At 45.0% G+C, this 22,186-nt stretch overlaps 1 protein-coding gene across 2 annotated transcripts in view; it reads left to right on the forward strand.

The window, feature by feature from the left end:
• MAP2K5 (mitogen-activated protein kinase kinase 5) overlaps positions 1–22,186 on the forward strand; it is a 272,784-nt gene that overhangs the window by 169,876 nt on the left and 80,722 nt on the right. For both annotated transcript variants that reach the window (XM_056127637.1, XM_056127638.1), the window contains one exon: positions 15,097–15,126. In XM_056127637.1, coding sequence (XP_055983612.1) covers positions 15,097–15,126 — 30 coding nt within the window. The remainder of the gene's footprint in view (positions 1–15,096; positions 15,127–22,186) is intronic.

Below are 22,186 nucleotides of genomic sequence, written 5' to 3' on the forward strand. Positions count from 1 at the left end.
TCTTGTCTCTCTTTTTTTTTCCTTTTATAATAAAAAATGTGTCGCACAGCCAAAGAGATAATGCAGGGATGAGGGCTCCTGCCTTACACAGAGCCGACCTGGGTTCAATCCCCAGTATTGCATAGGGTTCCCCCAAGCCCTGCTTGGAGTGATCCTTGAGCGCAGAGCCAGGAATCAACCCTAGGCTCTACTGGGTGTGGCCCAACAATCTTTTTTTTTTTTTTTAACACATTGTAATAGACACTGAACTGTGGTTAAATGGTCATTTCCTCATCTCGTCATTCCTCCTCTTGTCATTTCCTCGTCTCATCATTCAGTAGGTTTGGTACAATGCCTGTTTTATAGCAGGCATGGTGCTCTTCTTTGGGGTTATTGCCTGAATGAAACTGATGACAACCCCTTTTCTGACCTGCCTTTTCCAGCAAGGAGCTTGGCTCGCTGGACAGATGTCACCCACGCTGGATGACAGGGATCCTCCAACGTTCCATCACGACCCATTCCATATACTTGTAGGTGCCCCTGGGTGTATAAAAGAGATAGACAAGAAAAACATAAGTTGATGGTAATTTATCTTATAAGAAACTTTTTAGAAGCCCCACGTTCTTATGGGGTCACACCCACAGTTTCAGAAGCCCAGCTGCTTGTTCGGCATAACTGAATAAGCATGCAAGTACTTTCGTTGACATGTCTTTTTCCCTTTTTTAATGGGTTTTTTTTTTTTGTTTTGGTCTTCTCCTCTTCTTCCAATTCCTTCATTTATAAGGTAAGAAGAGGCCCATCTTCTAAGTGACGTTTGACAACTCTGAAATTCTGTGTGAGGTTTTTTGTTTTTATTTGGGACTTTGGGGCGAACACACCCACAATGCTCAGGGATCAATCATGGAGGGCTAGGGGAGGACCTGGGTTTGGCCATATGCAAAGCTAGCGCCCTCCCTGCTGTACTCTCGCTCTGGCCTGCATGAATTTTGAAAGCCATTGCTGCTGAGTTACAGATAGCTGGGGGCTTAAGTGAGAGCTCTGGCACACATCCTGCTGGAGCCCGGCAGCCTTGGGCTTGGAGGTGTTCTTGGAGACTCTATGACATACTTCCTGTGACTAAAAGCATTTTGTAGCATTTACATAGAAAACCTTTTTTTCTGTCTTACCTTGTTTTCAGATTCTCTAATTATTTTTTTAATCAGGATTTTATTTTATTTTATTTTATTCCTTTTTGGGTCACACCCAAAAAGGGTTGATGCCCAGGGTTTACTCCTGGCCCTGCACTCAGGGATCACCCCTGGCAGTGCTCAGAGGACCATATGGGACACTGGGAATCTAACCTGGGTCGGCCACGTGCAAGGCAAACGCCCTACCCGCTGTGCTATTGCTCCAGCCCCTCTAATTATTTTTTAAATCTTAATGAGAGACTTAGAACTTGTTTATTCAGACCCTTCTTTCAAGTGTGGAAGCCTCAATTGAAGGATTGGGGAAGTAGCCAGCTAGAGGCGGAAGCCGGCAGGGCGCAGAGAGGCCGGGGAGTGAGGTCTGGGATCCTCCACTTGTGCCTGTGTTCCAGGCGGTTGATATCATCAGTGTCATTCTAACAAGAAGGGTGACAAAATAACACTTACCGAAGCCATTTGATATTCATTATCTTTTTAAGCTTCTCCCCACTGTGATGGGAAATGACTGAAGAAAAATCAGTAATTTGAGGCATCCAGGATTGTTCTACCATATAAGCATCCAAGTTCCCATTTTGCATATAAGGAAACTGAGATCCAGAGAAATGAAAAGATTTTCCAAGGAAGTCACTAGACTGGCAGCAGTATCCTAACTCGAGGACTGAAATCTCCTTTAGACTATTGAAAAGAACTCAAGCAAATAACTTGAGGATGAAAAGATAAATAATAAAATAATAAATAAATAAAGGCCCTCCCGTTGATCGTCGATTTGCTCGAACGGGCCCAGTAACATCTCCATTGGAGACTTGGTTGTTACTGTGTCTGGCATATCGAATACTCTCAGTAGCTTGCCGGGCTCTCCGAGAGGGGCGGAGGAATCGAATTCGGGTCGGCCATGTTGGCCGCTTGTAAGGCGAACGCCCTACCGCTGTGCAATGGAGAGTGTAAATGAGCAGGAAGAGATTGAGAGAAAAAGCTGGATATTCCAACTCCAGTCAAGACTGCTTTTCACAGGACTGCTCCCTACATTGTCCCCATATTGAAACATATACCCTTGCCAGTGTTTTTCAAAAACCAAAAAGAAATAAAAATTATAGAGGCCAAAACAGTAGCACACTGGTAGGGCTCTTGCCTTGCATGCAGCTGACCTAGGTTTGATTCCCAACACCCTATTGGGTGCCCCAAGCACCACCAGGAGTGATCCCTAAGCACAGAGCCAGGAAGAAGCCCTGAGCACCACTGGGTGTGGCCTCAAAACAAAATAAGAAACATGAAAATTATTATCTAACTGCCAGCTTGTCTGCTGTAGTAGACTGTGGGTCAGTGAGAATCCCACCTGATCAGGGTTTAGGTCAGTCTGCACTTGACGCGGAGAGTCCAGCTTTGCCTCTTGTGTGACTCAACTGGTCAGGAAAAGGAAATGTAGAACAGGAGTGTGTGGGGAGGACAGTAGGGAGAGACAGCTAACAGCTGTGTGAAGGAGAAGGAAAGAGGGTCACTCAATACCTTACTAACTACCCAAAATAGTGACATAAAATAGGCACGCTTTGGCTGAAAACAACTGGGTGCCCTCTGGAGGAGGGCCAGGTCCCTGCCATGCTGAAGCCCCCGTGGCCACACCCATACCCTACAGCTGTTGTCATGCCAACAGTTCAACTCCACTGCCTCACGACTAATTTCTGCAGAGAAGACAACCCAGAGAAAGTTCCAGGTACACGGGTTTGGGGGATGAAAACTCTGGGGTCTTCTCAGTGGGGGCGGGCAGCCACCCCTCCCAGTTACCCCCCTCCCCATACTGCCGGAAGCTCCAGCAGCAACACCTACCTCCCACAAGCCGCTGCCATGTGAACCTCGGCCCAACTTCTCCACTTCATGATGAATCTCAGAAGAGACGTAGCCAAGCCGCTGAAACTTACCCCAGTGCTGCAGATCCTGGAGCTCCCGGAAACCTGTGACCACATAGGCGGCCAGGTGACCCCTCTAAATTCCACAGTACTGACAGCCCAGTGGGAGCACAGCAGCATAGAAGGGAAAGTGCATAGATGCCCACTAAGCTCAGTGAACAAAGACAGTAACACAGAAGCTCAGCCAGCAACAACAGCTCAGTAAACCCTCAGACAAGGACTGTAAAGACCCCAGGGTGAGGCATAAATTTCACCAATTAACTTTTACTGAGGGCTGGAGCAAGAGCACAGCGGTAGGGCATTTGCCTTGCACGCAGCCAACATGGCCGACCCAAGTTCGATTCCTCCACCCCTCTCGGAGAGCCCGGCAAGCTACTGAGAGTATCTGGCCCACCCAGCAGAGCCTGGCAAGCTACCCGTGATGTATTCAATATGCCAAACACAGTAACAACAAAGTCTCCAATGGAGACGTTACTGGGCCCGCTCGAGCAAATCAATGAACAATGGGAGGACAGTGCCTCAACTTTTACTGAAATATTTTTTCAATAATTTCATTAGCCATTTTTCAGTAACAAGCCATATAAAATAAGTTCTATTGTCCCTGCTCAGTGAGAAACTGCGGGCGGAAGTGAGGGAAGGTCACACTGGCGGTGGAATTGGTGTTGGAACACTGAATGCCTGAAACAACTGTTTTGTAAACAACTTGGTAAACCACAGTGTTTAAATAAAGTCAAACAAATAGCCACGCCATCACCGCAGCTTCCAGGGGTCTGAAATCCTAGGTGGACCCCACTGTTTCATGTGGCATCCCCAGGTCCAGCTGACTGGAGAGGACTGGAATAGGATCTGAGGTGGCTTCCTCAGCCTGTGTCCATGTCATGGTGCCCCGGGGGCCACAGCTCCCTATAGCTCCCTCCTCTTCCTCCTCCTCCTTCTTCTGTTTCTTAGGAGTGGCCACACTGCATCGGAGGCCTTGCATGTGAATCTGGTACTCTGGTATGCTGCCCTCGACTTTGAAATGTCTGAAGAGAGAAGGGAGTTGAGAGGATTCCTCCAGTGCTGAGGCTTTTCTTAGGAACCCAGAGGAGGCAACAGCCTGGGAGCTGTTTAGAAAGGGAGGTGCTTGAGGCTAGAGCAGTAGCACAACAGGGAGAGATCCTGGCCTTGCACACAGCCAGCTCAAGTTCACTCCAGGGCCTCCCATATGGTCCCCCAAGGCCCTCCAGGAGTGATCCCTGAGCACAGATCCAGGAATAAGCCCTCATCACATCTGGGTGTGACCCAAAAACTAAAAAGATTAGAAAGGGTAGAGCCCTTCCCCACCCCCCACCTCCCAGTTAGGTCCAGGGATTGCCTCCACCAGGGGTCTACACTTCACAGACTTGCAAAAATGGCAGCATTTCCTCTCACTATGAGGCTTGAAACTATCGTTTTGTTTCATTTGGGGGCCATGCCTAGCAGTGATCACTCCTGGTGGGGATCTGTAGACCTACTGTGGTGCCGGGGACCAAACCAGGGTCAGTCACATGACAGGCAAGTGTCTTAACCCCTGTACTAGCTCTCCAGCCCCTTGAAATGATTATTAGAGTCAGGGACAGGTGATGGGCTTGGGGCAGTTAGCTCTTATTTCGTTTTGTGTTTTTCAACCCTTAGTCTTTAGGTAAAGGTAAAGGCCCTCCCGTTGATCGTCGATTTGCTCGAGCGGGCCCAGTAACGTCTCCATTGGAGACTTTGTTGTTACTGTGTCTGGCATATCGAATACTCTCGGTAGCTTGCCGGGCTCTCCGAGAGGGGTGGAGGAATCGAACTCGGGTCGGCCGTGTTGGCCGCTTGTAAGGCGAACGCCCTACCCGCTGTGCTATCGCTCCAGCCCCTTAGTCTTTAATGAGAAATAAGCCTCTAAATGAACCCGACGGCTTAACTGACCGTGTGGAAGCAGTCATCTAAGCAATGCCGTGTCTGAGGGCCGCTGCGGTCAGGCCTCTGAGACCATGGAGCTGAGGTCAGCGTAGCTGTTAGGTCCTGGAGCGCGCAGAGCAGGCCGCACGACACCAGGCCATCCAGGCTCCAGGTGCCAGCGCCATCAGAGAGCTTAGCAGAATCAACAAGTGCTCGTTGTCGACCTAATGCACACTGCTATCTCTGGTGTCGGGAAGTGTCTGGAGAAGCTTAGGACCTAGAGATCCCCCCTAAACAATTTCAAATGAAAGAGGCTTCAGAGATGGAGGGGAAGGCATGGTACACCAGAGACTGTCCCCCAGCCAGGGTCCAGTGACATGGACCAGTGATACACTCTTTGGATAGGGAGGGGTGTATATTTATATAATTTTTTCTTTTCATAAAAGTAGTTCACAGTAGTTCATTACAGATAATATTCAAACACCAATCCTACCACCGAGTACCTTCCCACCACAATAAGAGGGAAGTGTGTGAAGGTTGTTGCATTTAAGTGTAAACGTTTGTAAGTCTCAGGGGTGCAGTGTTACCACATCACACCCACCCCTAACTCATCAGGATCCCCACCCCACCCCCACTGTCCACAAAACCCTTCCCACCACCCACACCTCCGTTCCGTGGTCAGAGCGGGAGGTTCTTCCTCACTGAACAAGTTCTCTTTCCTTGCTTTCTCTCTAGACCACATATATGTGAGATCCCCCAGCCTTGATCTTTCTCCTCTGACTTCACTTAACATGATGCACTTCAGTTCTGTGTTGTCACAACAATTCCAAATTTCGTCTTGAGCTGAGCGGTAGTCCATTAAGACTGGTATGAATTTTGTCCTAAAATTTATCTTTTGAGTCAAAAGCGTGTGCTTTGCATGCAGGAGCCCCAAGTTTGCACCCCAATACTGCCTTTTCCCTCAAGGGTCACCAGACGTGGCCTCTGAGCTCCAGGTGTCACCCAAAAAAGCGAACAAACAAACAAAAAGCTAAAATAAAAAAAATGTCTTCTGGGGATTGATTATGAACAGAAGAGGAAGGACGATTTGAACAAGCCCTGAAAAAAGGGTGTGGAAACTGGAGCGCAGTCTGTCCATGTGCTGCCATCCGAAATCCAGGACAGGAATGCTACCCTGATTACTTTATTATACTGCATTGTGAGTTAGACAAAAAAAATTTAAAAGCATTCTTTTTATTTATTTTTTAATTAGAAAAATAACATGTCGCTGGAGTGATAGCACAGCGGGTAGGGCGTTTGCCTTGCACGCGGCCCACCCAGATTCGATTCCCAGCATCCCATATGGTTCCCTGAGCACCACCAGGAGCAATTCCTGACTACAGAGCCAGGAGTAACCCCTGTGCATCACCGGGTGTTACCCAAAAGGTGGGGGAAGGGGAAGAAAGAAAAGTATCATGTTGACTTTTTCTTTTTTTTTTTTTGCTTTTTTTTGCTTTTTGAGTCACACCCGGCAATGCACAGGGGTTACTCCCGGCTCATGCACTCAGGAATCACTCCTGGCGGTGCTCAGGGAACCATATGGGATGCTGGGAATCAAACCTGGGTTGGCCGCGTGCAAGGCAAATGCCCTACCCACTGTGCTATCGCTCCAGCCCCACCATGTTGACTTTTATCCCTCATGAATGAACTTTCCTCAGGCCCACTCAGAGTTTCTCAGCAGCAGGCACCGTCAGAGAAGCCCCTGGCCCTGAGAGTAGCTTAGAGATTTATCCCTGCACCGCAAGTCTTCATTCGTATTGCTCTGAGTGGAGCTACTGATAGAAGTCAGTGTGGAACCATTAGGGTGTCTTCAAGACTATAAACTTTATAGGGTCTGATTTTTTGAGGGACCCCTCCCATAATCAGGGTCTGGGGGCCATGTACCATGCTGCTCAGCTGATGAGGCTGGTGGCTAAATGTTAGGACTGGGGAATGTGGTGCCGCCTGCGACCTAGGGTTCCAGGGACCAGCTGGGCCACCCCAGTGGCTTCAGGGACATCTAGAACCACATTGGCTATGTTGGGGGCCTCCAGGGATACATCCCAACAATGCATGAGAGGCCATATCGTGCCTGAAATCAAATCCAGATTGACTGGAAGGCTGGCATTTGCCTTAATTATTACTATCTCCGGCCCCCACAGTGGGTCTCTTTTGGGGCAAGGGGGGTTTGGGTCACACCCAGTGATGTTGAGGGATGGCTCTGCACTCAGGATTACTCCTGGTGGGACTTGGGGAACCCTTTGGATAGAACCTAGGTCAGCTGCATGCAAGGCAAGCCTGCTGTCCCATCACTCTGGTTCCCCCAAAGTTGGCCTTTTTAAACAGAAGATTCCTCACATTTGCTTAAAAATCACTTACCAACCTCACATTTACCTAATAGTTTTGTTGAAATTATATATTGCATCTGAACCAGAGTATTCAACCAAAGATGTATTCCGTTAGGGTTTCTGTCCTAATGTAGTTTGGACAGATTGATCAATGACACACACTGACAAATTCATATATTCACATGTACGCATCCATAGACACACACTCATGTGTACACAGAATTTTTTTAGGGGGGAAAAAATAGAAAATGATGCCAGTGAAGAAATCACATTGGGGAGAAGGAGATCTATGTGTTTGGGACAGCAGCGTTCGAAATACCAAGCTCCGTTTAAAGATTCAAAACAATAGCATTTAGCATGAAATCTACTTTTTATCATCCTTACCCAGCCATCAGGATGAAGGAAGACAGTGTCCAGCTGTAGCAGTAGTTTGGTAGCAGGAGAATTAGAAGTAAAGGTGCTAGTGCCTGAGGGGTGGGTCATGAATTAATAATTGCTCTGTGGCGGATGAGCCCCTTCAGAAGAGCTGGAAATGAGGAAGTTGCCTTGCAGAGCGCTATCAATCACTCAGTGACCATAACTTCCAGTAATTAGTGTATTTTATGGGCCTTTGCTTCAGTGGCTCGAAAGCACATATGCTCCAGTCACAGCTAAACTTTGCCGGAGTAATATTCCAGGATGATTTATCCTCCTGCTGCACTGGGATATAACCCTATATTAGGTGAAGATTGTGAACTAAGCTGCAATAAAGTGTAAGTTTAGGTACAGTTTGCCCAGGTTGAGACCTCAATGTATCATGCTTTTCAGCATTTCTGGTTAGACCACAGCAAGCAATCATTTTTAACAGTGAAACAAATAAAGCAATTAAAGGGACAGCATTAGGATATTGTACTTGGAATTACTGCTGCCCTCTGCCCTGTTAAGTGTCCACAATAATAAGGCTATTCCTAACTTAAAAACAAAAGAAAAACCCCCAAACCCCAGTACTCTATTAGAAATCTTTGATTTTAGTGGTGTCTTTTCTCTATTATTAGTAGTAATCTGTGGGATTGTATCTGAGTGATAGAAAAGCTCTTGATTCACTAGAGGATTTGGGGGGTGGAGGGGAAGTGGGGTTCCTATGTTTGCACTCCTGAGGTTAAAATGAAATTTTGGGTTATCAGCAGGCTCTGATTATGATGAGTATTCTTGGCTCAGGCTTTGAAGCACTGCTGAAGGGAATCTCATATTCAAACCCCTTATTCATTTTTTACGTAATCTCTCGGACTGACCCTCTGATCTGGTGTTAGGAACTCCTTACCAGTATTCGCCCCCTGCTCTGGCAGGGTCTGGGGCCTTTGGGCGCGGAGTCTTTTGTCATTATGCCAAGATCCCTGGGGACCAGGGTGCCTAATGATTTAACAGTATGGCACCAACCAACAGTGTGACTTTGGGCAAAATTAAGTAAGTTTCTGATGCCTCCATTGGGCCATAGTTCTGTTTGTTTTAAAGAAATCCAAAGAGTTTATGGGAAAGAGTCAGGTGAAGGAAGAGAAGTTGAAGGTGTTAAAGAGCAAGAGATGCAGGTTCTACTGGATTCTTCCCAGCACACAAGTGCTTCGTTGCCATTTTGCATGAGACAGGACCGGATGACCAACCCCTCTTTGCCATCACGGGCAGAAAGGTGGCCGTCACCGAGCCTCTTGCTCCATTTATTACCCCATCTTTAATTTGCGATGCATTTCATACAGAGCCAGTTTAAAACGATCCTAGTAAAACAAACTAATTGTCTTTAATTAAAGGGAATTAGGTTTTGATTTTAATATATTTGATGTAGTGAGAACTGATAACGCGGAGGGTCCCAAAGGTTATTAGGGCATATTTCTGTTGGGCCTGCTGGTGTTAGTAATAACCCTCTTCCTCATAGTTCTCGACGTGAACAAATATGTCACTTCATCAGTCTCTGTTACTCGCACTTATGCCCCTCCGCGGGGGTTGGAGACTCCACAAGTTATCAGCTAATGGCGTTATACATTAAAAATTGAAGCTTCCCTCACTCGGAGACCTTTCAGGGCTTTGTCTTTAAGCCCCAGACACTTCGGAGTGCAGCTGCAAACTATAGGCAGAAGATTAAATTAATTTGTAACTCTTTTTTTTCCCCCCCTTTCCTGGTCCCGCATTACTAAATCCTCCACATTTAATTGAAACCCTACTTCAAGACGCTTTTGTGCTTCAATGTTCTTTGTGTCAGTTTAACCTCTCAAGCACTTTAACACTGGTAAATTGCTGTTATATCCGTTGGATTGTTTCTAAACCTTTCGGGGAGAGGGCAGTGAAATTGATACATGGAAAGGAAAGTAAAATCTTAGGGTAGATTTTTGAGGTATTTAATATTTATTATGGCTTCTCACCAGCATAGTTTCAGATGATTTAAACTCTCTCCCTCTCTCTAGCACTGTGTAAATTGTTCTTGGGATAAAATCTCACCTAGGGAATTTTACGTAATCCAGTAGTTAAGTCTGATTTTTAAAAGTTTCCCTGTGTCTGAATGTTCCACCACGACGGCAGCATTTCTAGGAAAGGAAGGTTTAACTGCAGTGTACCATCTAAATGCAGAATCCTGAGATGGAAATTTAATTGTGTAAAATGTGCACGAGGTAATTAAGAGCAAATTTTGGAACGTTTCAGACTATAAAGTCCTCCTTCAGCTCTCTCACTCGCTATATTGAAAATGCTTATTTTCAATTTGCAGCTATGCCAAGAAACATAGAATATGTCTAAATGAAGAATTAAAGAAAAACCGTGCACTTCGTATAGCTGTGCATTTCACTCTCCCACTTAACTGCGTTGTTGATACTCCGACTGTCACTGCCAGGAGCATATCCTGAATCTGTGTCCCGCCTTCTGCTTGCTAGCTCTCTATATGTTTCTGCTTATCATTGGACTTTCCGGCACTATTTTTATTAACAACAGGAGCCCTTTTTATTGCTTGATATATACATCCCTTACACCCTGGTTGTTGTTGTTTTTTGTTTGTTTGTTTGTTTGTTTTCTTTTGTTTTCTTTTGTTTTTTGCTTTCTGGGTCACACCCAGCCATGCACAGGGGCTACTTCTGGCTCTGCACTCAGGAATTATCCCTGGGGGTGCTCAGGAGACCAAATGGGATGCTGGGGATCGAACCCGGATTGCAAGGCAAATGCCTTACCTTATTGCTCCAGCCCCACACCCACATTTTGTTGTTGTTGTTGTTGTTAAAACACAAAGGTTCTCATCATGCAGTGGTTACCTATTTGAGACTGCTAAGATCACACTTCCACATAAGTTTGCTATCTCAATTCTGAAAGCCACCATTTTCAAATGGCGCTAACTAAAGAGGTTGCTGAAGAAGATGAAGCAAGGGGCAAGGCCTAGGTGTACAGTGAAATGATGGTGTTTACTATGACTTAAATGTATCACCACCTGGTCCGTGTTTTTCAGGCCATTGTTTTTCTGCCTTTTACTTCGTAAATGTCTCACAACCCTCGCTAGCAATTTGCTGAATCTTTAGCATGTGGAATTTAAAATGCAGCGTTTTATTTAGCATTCCTAGAATCTTCTCCCTCCCCCCATCTCTGCAGCCACCACCACCACCACCCCAAAATAAATAAAGCTTCTCCATATCTTTTATGACATGAGTCGCCCCCCTCCTGGGAATGAAAAAGGATGCGAGGGTAGTATTTGATGAATTGCCAGTGCTCATGTATGTCCACATTTTTCAATATACTTTTTTTTAAGCCAACCGGACTTAAGCTGCCTATATTTAAATGCTTCTTTCGTAAAGATGATAAAGAGAGTAAAGATTTCTATTGGCTTAGCCCTAATCTGTTTGCTTTGTTGTGATTCCTTTTTTTTTTCTTTTTCTTTACTTTAACTGTTAACCTATTTATAAATCTAAATCTACATACAAAGGTCATTGGTTGGCTGAACTTAAACCATTTTACTCAGTAAATTTAATTAAGAAAATACAGTGCAACTCATAAGCAAATGAGTTTTTTCCTAGTTTTAAACCAAACCACCCTCTTGAGTGCTGATTGCCTTGCCCGACCCCTGGTGATACAGAAACAGGCAAAATTAAAAAGGACATTAAAGCTTCATTAAATCTGAAACACATTTAGTACAGTGACATATCTGCAGGCCATTTCGGAGAAGATTACATACTCTCTTTTGTAAGTTTCCTAATTTATAATACCTTGACAATAAAAACGGGGAAATGCAAGTAGATTAATAGATCAGTAGGGGTAAAAGATACAGCATGGCCCGGGGTCCGTCTGTCTCTGAAACAGTCGCTCAGCATATGTGCTCCCGTGTCAGGCAGCGAGCCGCGTTCGTTTGGATTTTTGACAGCCCCGTGAAGAACGCATCCCTCACACCGCCGTCTCTGTGCAGGGGCCTTTTCCTTTTCTACCTTCTCCTAATTGAACTTGATGAAAAGGTTCAGGGCCTGCCTTTCTGTTTGCTTCTGTTTTGCCACAAGATAAATAGTGCGGAACATAAACACTGCAGCTCCATTAAGCCTGGAAGGACAGGGACAGCCCATGGCAGCACCCCCTGCCCAGGCCTTAGAAATGACCGCTCTCAGGGCCAGCCTGGAGGTACCACAGAAGTGGGTGAAGGTCTGCCGCAGGAGCAGCCTCATGTTGGGGTGTGTGTGTGTGTGTGTGTGTGTGTGTGTGTCGGGGCGGGGGGGTGGGGGGGTTGTATAAAAAGGAGAGGCATGCTGAGTTGCTCTGGGCCCAGATGGGGGAATCCCTTCCCCATCCAGACTCTCACCCCGCAGGGGTCAGGCCTGCACCATGTCTTGGAAACTCTGCTGGCTCCCCAGGATGAAGTGGACAGGCCCTCCCGAGAGTCCAGGTGATCTGGGGACAGAGCCCCAGAGTAAAACCAGTCCCAGGAGCAGTGAGGCAGAGCGGAGACACCCCCCTCATCTACTGAGTGGCCCCCTCCCCGGCCTGCAGCCTGCCTTGTCTCTGTTCCCGCTCGTGGTGGTGTCTGTCCGAGGGAACAGATGGTGTCTCTGTCCTTGCTACCTGCAGTGAGTCCGGAGGGGCCAGGAGCAGGTGGATGAGGCTGTTCCCAGGTCTCCGGGCACTGCCTCACCAAGCCCGGTGAAGACCTGAGAATCTGAGGCTTTGTAGGAAGAAGTCGCATTTTTGCACTTTTCACTTTCTTCGTTCTTCTTTGTGAAACAGAACTCGCTTCTGTTTATTACTGCTTAGTTCTTTAACTGAAGGGGAGGGTGGGAACAGTAATAATAGCTGCCACTAGCCAGCCGTTTTGGGGGGCAGGTAGGGAGCATGTGGGGGAATGAACCTGGGGTGTGAAAGTGTGAAACACGTGCTCCCCCACCAACTACATCTCCAGCCCCTAGGATGAGTCACTGTGTGGGATGTGTTTCTTTAGCTGCTAAGATATGGGCAGAATTGGTCCATACCCTGGCAACCTATTCAGTGTGCAATGGTAAATGACCCAGTGTCTATAAAATGAGATAAAATGTTCTAGATTGAGGGACCAGAGTAATAGTACAGTGGTAGGGCATTTGCTTACCCAAGACCAACCCTGGTTCGATCCCTGGAATCTCATCTGGCCTCCTGAGCAATGCCAGTAGCTGATCCCTGAGCACAAAATACTGGGCCATTCATAATCACACACTGAATAGGTTGCCAAGGGTAATATTTTCCAAATATAATGATGATAGTATAGTAATGAAACACAGTAGGCTTTTAAGTCCACAAGAAATGAGTTAAGGGCATGAAACTCACCAGGTAGTCCAAGCATAACAATCAGTCAGTCGCCCAATCAATAGACAAAGACAGATATCTAAATAGTGGTGGCTCTTTTGATGTTGTCATGTGATGAATAAATATATGTAATTTTGAATTCAGGATAAGATGTACTCCTCGTAAGATTAAACAGATGCTGTTATGTTACTTGAGTTGATTCTCAGTGTAATTCCAGGGAATTGGAGTGATAATACAGCCGGTTGGGTGCTTGCCTTGCTCATGGCCAACCCAGGTTCAATCTGCAGCATCCCATATGGTCCCCTGAACCCCATCAGGAGTGATCCCTAAGAATAGAGCCAGGAGAGAGGCCTGAGCCCAACCTGGTGTGGCCCAAAAGGTCATAAATAAAAGTAAGGAGAGAAGTACTATTTCAGAAGATGCATTCAGAAACATTCAAGCAGTTCCCAATATCATTGAAATAAACGCACAACTTCCCCAGATCTAGAAAATTAGTGGAAAGTACATTGGTAGAGTCACAGGTCTGGAATCAGTTCCTTGGCTTCTCCTTACTGACTGTGTGTGGGAGAACTCAAGTTCTGATCTCTAAAGTGGGTCAATGTTCTCTTGGATCCATTCCAACTTCCCAGTCCCCTGATTCTATGAGGAATGTAGTCACAAATTAGAACATCAGGCCAGAGGATTTGACAGCATTATGGAGTCTCAAAGTCTTACCACTGTGGTTATGGAGAAGCTGGAGAAATAGCATGAGGCAAGGGGTGGGGGGCATTTGCCTTGCATGGGGCAACCCAGGTTCAGCCCCCCATAATGTCCCAGAGTCCCGAAGCATTGCACGGTGTAGCCCTGGAGGACCCTAAGCACCAAGTATGGCCCATCAAGGTGGCCCTGGGTGGGCCCTGACAGCTGGCTTTCAGATCACTGTGTTGTCCTCAGGACCCCCTGGAGTACTTCTTAGGGCTATCCCCCAAAAAAAATTTATGATATGCTAGGTAAATTTGATCTTACTGCTTCATGTTGATCATCTCCATTGAGTTATTTGATTTTCACAGATGAAGAATCTAGAGACCAAATTAAGTGACTGATCTAGAAATACTTAGCACTGTTCACTAGATCAAGCGGCATCAAAAAGTCTAGGCGTAATCTTTCCCAACTTCAGACTTAGACCTAGAGCTCCAAGTTCACAATCCCACGACTCCATTCACTTGTGACCACACACACACACAAACACGCACACACACACACACACACACACACACACACACAGGATCTGTTGCTCTTTTCTTCTAAGATTAGATGGGAAATGACTGTTTTAAAAAATCTAACAAATAGGGGCTGGAGTGATAGTACAGCGGGTAGGGTGTTTGCCTTGCATGCGGCCAACCTGGGTTTGATTCCCAGCATCCCATATGGTCCCCTGAGCACTGCCAGGAGTAATTCCTGAGTGCATGAGCTAGGAATAACCCCTGAGTGTCGCCGGGTGTGACCCAAAAAAAGCAAAAAAAAAAAAATCTAACAAATAGATGAAAACAATGGCAGCATTTTTCTGTTTCAAATGACCCACTCGCCATTTCCCGTAACCTTCCTCACTACTTGTAGCTGAAAATTCTACAGAGCTGAGTACTAGAAAGAATGAAGGCGTTCCCCTTTGAATGGGAGGAAAAGCCAGCCACCTCCCATAGTCATGTTTGTCTGGAAAAAACCCACATACATGTCAGTACAGAGTATCAGGGAATGGAGAACATTCCTAGGAGAAACGATAGAAGGGTGATGTGTGTTGGTTGTTACAATTAGAATATCTTTATCTGGGGCTGTACTGTTGTTCACTGAAAAAGTCCATTCTAAATACAACTGCTCATATAATTATAGCAATCATTTAGCTGGTACGGTCGAGACTATGGGCTTTTTATATGCGCCAGATACAGTTCTGAAATTTAGTAGTTGTCTCTCTTAAGGAGGTCTGCCCTGCATGCAAATCTATAACTAGACAAATATTATTTCCTTTCCCAGCTTGCTCTTGGGAGGTTTCCATATCCTCAGGTAAGATTGTTCATTACTGCCGTTTGCCACTGTGACATTCATTCCTATGTATGAAGGTGCAGAGAGCAATTGTGAGCGTTTGAGCCACACACAAATAAATCTGTCCTGTTAAATTGAAAAGTGATATCTTAAAGGAGTCATTTAGAAGTCTCCATTGATTTTTGATTTTTTTTAAACTCCAGCTTTTTCCCTCTTTGTGCAAGGGTGAAAGCCATCAGCACGCTCTTCCTTTGTGTGACATTGGTGCTGTTGTCCCTCCCCTCGGCCCATCCCTGTGTTTAGGCAGGGGGTGCAGGAGTCACACAGCCCGGTCTGGCTGCACTATTTGAGCTTTTGGATTCAATTAAAATGATTTGAATGAAAGGATTGAGATGAAGGGCAAAAAGAGCGAGGGAAGGTCGTTATTTTTGCCAAACAAATAGAAGGACCTCTCCCTCCCCCCAAAAAAAAATGTTCTGGGGTATAATTTTGAACATATTCTTAAAAATTTGCCCTTTCTCCTAGCCACTTAAAAAACATAGCAAAACAAACAAACAAAAAATCAGTCTGTGATGAGAAAATTGCTGACTGTAATTTTGATCATTTCTTTTTTGAGTTTTACTATGGAAAGTCTGCTAGCATTTCAAATATACAGCTATTTTGTGATTTGAAAATGATTCCCCAGTGTGTGGGGGGAAAATAAGTGAAATGTCCAGAGGGATGAAAAATGAATGGTTTGACTGTTTCCCTCTGCTTGAAGCTCACTGTTTTCCTGGCATCTTGGTCTGTACAGGCCAAACTGCCTGGAGGCCTGTCTGATTTAAAGGTGGTGTTGGTCTCTGCTCTTTAAGCATCTATTAACTTGCTATTATTATGCAAATAAGTGTTGTATTACACATACTAATTTATGCATGGTTAGATTATGCAGATGCATCACAAACATGGTTATTGAATAATAGGATGGGGCTCATTCTCTCTGCCACCTTCATAAGCAGTTTTCAACAAATTCTCTCAGCATCTAGGTGGACATTTAAAGACCCTCCACTCTCAAATGTCTCTGTTGTATCCTTTTTCTTTTCTAGATAGTGACAGCAGACAAGTGGAAAAGAAAGCATCTGACTTGTTAGGTTCCGGAGTGTTCTTTTTCACTTTTCAAATTTGTCGACTTCTTTGTTTTAACATGCTCTTTCTCTTGTAGAGAAGATCTAAAATGTAAATCGCTTGGCATGCGTGCTAGCTAGCAGTCAAGCATTCACTGAGATTTTAGCAGCTACAGTCTTGCTGCTTACCTCGAGGTAGCCCATCAAATTAAAATCCCATTTCCAGGATTTATAGCTCATTAGAATATTTATCTTGGTAAGCCCCTCTTATTCTTGTCAGTTGATTTTAAACAATTCAACATTTGGCTGATTTAGATTCTCTTTCAAAAATTTTGAAAATGAGCCGCACACGTACTGTTCAACAGATCGCTCAGACAAGTCTTAGCAAGAAAACTTGTAATCCATTAAACACAGATGTCAAAGATTGCAGCTATATTCTTGAAATTCCTAATGTCTGAAATCATCAATTTGAGAGATTTGGTAAGTGACAAATCTGAGAAACCTGTCACCTTTATGTTCAACAGATGAAGCCTCTGAAGGTTTTGGTAGAATTTGGCAAGTGGCTGTTACCTTGCAATTATTGTTTTCTTGATGGTTTAAGTATACATTTACTCAGTCAGTCAAGTGGAAGTTGGAAAAGTCTAATGTGTTGAACGCCCTAGTTAGCAATAGCCTTTTTGCCAGAGTGGGGAAAATGAACTGTATTTCTTGGATCCTGGTAGAACATTGTCACCCAGTTGGAATTTGAAATTCAAGGAGTAGAAGCAGCTTTGATGCCATCAGCCTGCTTCCAAGATCTTTCCACAGAAGTTGGTGTGCTTTTAATACTGGAATCAACAGTGACTTTTGATGGGGTTTGCATATGCTTTATAAGCATTATCTATCTATAAAGGGTACTTTATAAACCCCTTCCTTACCCCTCCTTTTTGCCCTCAAGTAAAATACAGGAAGAAGAGTGTTTTTTTTCTACTAGCTTAGAGACTGGATTCTAAAATCAGACCATTTCAAGGGCTTGGGAGAGAACTCAGTGGGCTGAGTGCATACCCTGTCTGCCAGTACCACAGTCCCCCATGCACCGCCAGGAGCGGCCCCCAACACAGAGCCAGGAGTAGCCCCTGTGCACCACCAAGTATCATTTATTTGAAAATAAAAGGCCCTCCCGTTGATCGTCGATTTGCTCGAGCGGGCCCAGTAACGTCTCCATTGGAGACTTTGTTGTTACTGTGTCTGGCATATCCAATACTCTCGGTAGCTTGCCGGGCTCTCCGAGAGGGGTGGAGGAATCGAACTCGGGTCGGCCATGTTGGCCGCTTGTGAGGCAAACGCCCTACCCGCTGTGCTATCGCTCCAGCCATAAATAAGTAAATAAAATAAAAAGAATACCTTCTGTTTGCCCCTCTCGGAGAGCCCGGCAAGCTACTGAGAGAATCTTGCTCACACGGCAAAGCCCGGCAAGCTCCCTGTGACGTATTCAATATGTCAAACACAGTAACAAGTCTCACCATGTTACTGGGCCTGCTTGAGCAAATCAATGAACAACGGGAGGACAGTGCAGTGCTACCTTCTGTTTCGCCCAGGCTATCCCATTTGAACTCCTAGCCAGACCAGATCGTCTCCCTCTGGAAACTGAGTGAATAGGGCGACACGCCCACTCCCTGTTGAACAGTTCCCAGTCTGGTTCCATGAAACCCCAGAGAGACTCGCGGGCTCTTCAGATTGGAAGCTGGCCTTGGCTTTTCATGGAATCCACCCTTTCTGCATTATGTCTGAGGAGTAAGCCTCCATGCTGGCTCTGCCCAGCAGACACAGAATCAGGTTCCTGTTCTGCTTACTGAGCCAAGGAGCACCTTCTCGGTGTCATCCCCCACTCCCTTTCCTGTATCTTTCACGTCACATAGTCTTGATTGCTTCTGCACCCCAGCCTGGGGACAGTGCTGCATGCAGCATCACTGCTCTGAAACCAAAATCCTAGTGGACCATCCAATCAGAGCTTCCTTCAGTGGTGGCCAGGTGGGAGAAAGACCCGAAGGAAATCGCTCTGGACCTGGAACCAGAAGATGAGCATTAAAGTCCAGTTCTACCAGACATTCTGGGGCCCCACGGGCCTTCCTTCTCACTCTGTGGCCCCTGGAGACCCTCGTCTCATCTCTTAACCAGAGAATCCTGGCACTTACCTTTCGTGCCGGAGTAAGAAAGCATGCAAGTAAGATGAGATCGCAGATGGGAGATCTCTTGGAAAAGGACAAAGGGCCCTGGCGACCGGAGCACCAGCAGAACTTCTCATAGTCAATTCAAGTTTTCAGAGGAAGTGCTCAGCATCTCGCCAGCCACAACTGGGGCATAGCAAGAGCCAGTCCAAAGAGACAGGGGAAGAGACCAGCTCCGAGGCTCCTTCCCTCGGCCTGCATTAGTACAGCTGACAGCATCGTTAGCGGCATCTCTCCCTGCCCGTGACATGGTGTCTATCTGGTGGGGACAGAGCCGGGGTGTTGAGGCGCTATTAGGGAGCCTCTGTGTCCCGGGGCCAGCCTAACAGAAAGGGCTAGATATTTTGTCAGGATGGTCATTTTAGATGCACGTCCTTGTTGGGTGGGTCAGGTTTTTAATCTGGTATTTAAAGGCTTGCGGGCTCCCTAGGGCTTAAAGGTGTTTAGCGTCACTGGCCTGCAATTTAGAGCCCATCCCCCCCCCCCCCCCCCCCCCCCCCGCCGAAAAGATTTAAGAGTCTCTGTAAATGAACAGTTTGATTATGAACAGCTTCTATTAGGAAGAATAGTGGTGTCTGAGTTTTCCTCTAGCGCCTTTTTAGCAGAGAGCTTCAGGGGACTTTCTGCCATCCGGCTGTGGGGTGGGGAGGTCACCCCACTTTCAGCCACTGTTATTTTCAGCCTCTAGGTGGGCAGACTGAGCTCCTAAGTGAAGACCCCGTGGCACAGGCAAGCCTGGGTGAAGGGAGACAGCTCGGCCCTGCCAGCTTCGAGCCAAGTGCCTACCTCCAAGTCTCTGAATTTGGTTCTGGTAGTACTCAAGGCGCTTCAGCCCCACCAAACCTGCTTGTCTTGTGTGCCCTGGGGAAGCCGCTTGTGCCGATGAGAAATGCAGAACGTTCGAACGTTGTGCTGTTGTCGATGATGACAAGACTATTCCCCAGAGCCCTTTTGCTTTTTCTAACCATGTGTTTAGCAGAGTGACAGGGACAGTCCCCAGGGCCCCAGAGCAATCCCTGACCCTGCCATTACATTCTGGGTCCCCAAGAAGCACATTTGGCAACAGGAGAATGGAACGTTTGGGTGTTGTGGTGTTTTTGGGTTTTTTTGCTTTTTAAACATCTTGCAGATTTTATCTCTGTTCCGTGAACAATTTATCTTCCAGAATAATCTGGAAAGATGAGTACATCTGGATAAGGGCTAGAGCATGTACAGTTAAACTGTGTATAGATCCGAATTCAGTTGACTTAAAAAACATGATGGTGGGCAATGATTTGTTTAATGACACCATCATTTAGGAGAAATAAAAAAAAGACTGCCTGCTAAAAAATCATCATAATTCATTCAAACTTTTCAATAGTGCCCAGTGTTAGGACAATAGTAAACCCACTAAGGAGACTTCTGGGGCTGTGCCAGCCCTGGCATCAGGAAATTTGGTGAGCAAAGATGCCACGGGAAAAGTCCTGCTGAGACAGATACAAATGTAGTTAAAGTACTTTTGCCTGTATAAAAATGTTGTGCTTCTTTTGGCTACAATTCCTGATCTTGGTTAATAAATTACATCGAAATGACCTGAAGTTAAAAAAAGGGAAAAAATCTGAGCAAATAGTGCCCCTGGTATTGTAAAGCTTTGAATGTTTTCACACCCCATTAATTTATTACTTCTCTTTCTTCATCTTTAAATTTCATTTTTTTTTTCAAAAATTCCGACTCCCCGCTGCTGCAGTGATTTTCATCTTGTTGTTAATTTTCCCTGCTCCATATGGAGCTCCAGACATTTCACCTGGAGGCTGTACTAGATTTTGCTGTAGTGATCGTACTTCCGGAGGCCAAAACTGTCATTTAGGGTTCCTGGTGCATCTGTCTGCGCCAGGCTTTTCACTGGCATGGGAGAGTGTGAATAACAAATTGGATGCACCTGAGATTCAGATGATTAGTGTGTTTTGTGAATCTCCGCGACTTGTAAGCAGATAGCTGGGGGGGAAGGGGGGGGGGCCCAAACAGTGACTGTGGGTGAATCTGTACTCACACCTTACATTTGGGGCTTTGCAAGGGCCGTGCAAACAGCCCAGGCAGTCTTGAGTGCAGAGAGAGTAACAAATATTTCATCCTGCCTTGTCATTGATTAGAAAAGAGCCTTTAATTTCATTTCACCCCATGTTGTGATTAATTTGCATTCTTTGTCAGAAGTTAATGGAGTTTTTTATGGTTCACTCTGAAATCCTTGAAGACATCAGACTTGATCTGATGTTTATAGAACCGCCAGCGGAATTTTTTCGTTTGATTGATGGCAAGCTTGATGTTATTCCAAACGGCTTTTTAAGCTGTTTTTAAGAATTATTTGAATAAAATGCAAGCAAGATATTGTTGTAACGATCAAGTTTATCTGTTAAAAATCTGTTTCAAATAAAGAAGATGATAAGTAGTAAAAAGGATCAAAAAACATAAGAGATATAGTGAATAGTGATGTTAGTTGTTAAAAATACATAAGAATAACAGTCAAATAAATTATTACAGTAGAGAGAGATCACTTTTATTGGAAAACTACCATCCCTGGCCAAATGGAATAATTAAGGCTAAGGTAACAAGAAAGTCTGAATTGGGGGGATTAAAAGCCTTTGCTACCAATTGGCTAATTCCCATTTATTCTGCCAGCTTTTGCCGGCATGGTGTGAAATAAGGATCTTCAGTGCCTAACTCGATGAGACAGCGCCCGTCAGGCCTGTTAGCTGAACAAAATGATGACATATTACTGGCCTCAATAAAGAGGCTTTCTTAAATCCCAATACAATGTAAGCATTAGTGGATAATAGAGGATTTTAAGTGAGAGACGTCAATTCTTAATAGTATAACTGCTAGCCTTTTCCACTGGATAGTACAGGATTAAAATTTCCCGTGGTGAAAAGCAAAAGAGCGAGTTGTTGTGGGTATTAGGAATGTGCACCCGCACCCCCACATACGTACCCCCCCATACACACACACACACACGCACACATGAGGGGTGCTGTGGATGTTGTGTGCACAGAGCCCCCTGCTACTAACCGAGGAAATAAGTTTGCAAATGCTTTTTGATTACTAAAACCATTTGTCTGATTTGGGGGCTTTGCCTGGCTTAAGCAGATTTTTGCTTTGCTGCGACTGTTGCTCAAGAGACTTACTCATAGGTCAAAAAGCTACTTATGTCTGCACTTTCATTTAAAACAGATAAATTTATTTGCTGTATCTGAAAGTTTGCTAAATAATTGGGTGTATTTAATTGAAGTTGCTGCTTTCTGATCCTTATATTAACATGATCTAAGGTCCTTTTTATTATATGTAATCCATATTATTGACCACATTTGCCCTGCTTCCATTTAACCGTAAGCAGCTTGTCAAGGAGAAAATATTTTGTTTAACTTGGCTTGGAAACCTGTTATTTTAATATATTTTTTTCAACTGACAGACTGTCTTTTAAACATTCATTTATTTTGTAGTAACAAATTGTTCACTGGATGGAGTATCTCTTAATAGAGTAGAAAACATATGTTCTTAAAACTGTTTTCAAATATTAAATACTTCAAATGCTAGTATGAAAATACTAGAGCTTTGATACTTAATTTTATCTTTGTGGTACAAGCCTGGGTCTATGTTGTTACTAATCCTAATGTTGATCTTTTAGTATTATTTTATTTTTAATGTTAAATTCAGACCATGGGTATTATTGCCTTATTTATGTATTTGCCTACTAATCATGCCTAGATTAATCTGTAATTGCATAATAATGCATAAGAAAGT

This window comes from Sorex fumeus, unplaced genomic scaffold (genome assembly GCF_029834395.1).
Source record: "Sorex fumeus unplaced genomic scaffold, SorFum_2.1 ptg000063l, whole genome shotgun sequence".
Taxonomy (NCBI): Eukaryota; Metazoa; Chordata; class Mammalia; order Eulipotyphla; family Soricidae; genus Sorex; species Sorex fumeus.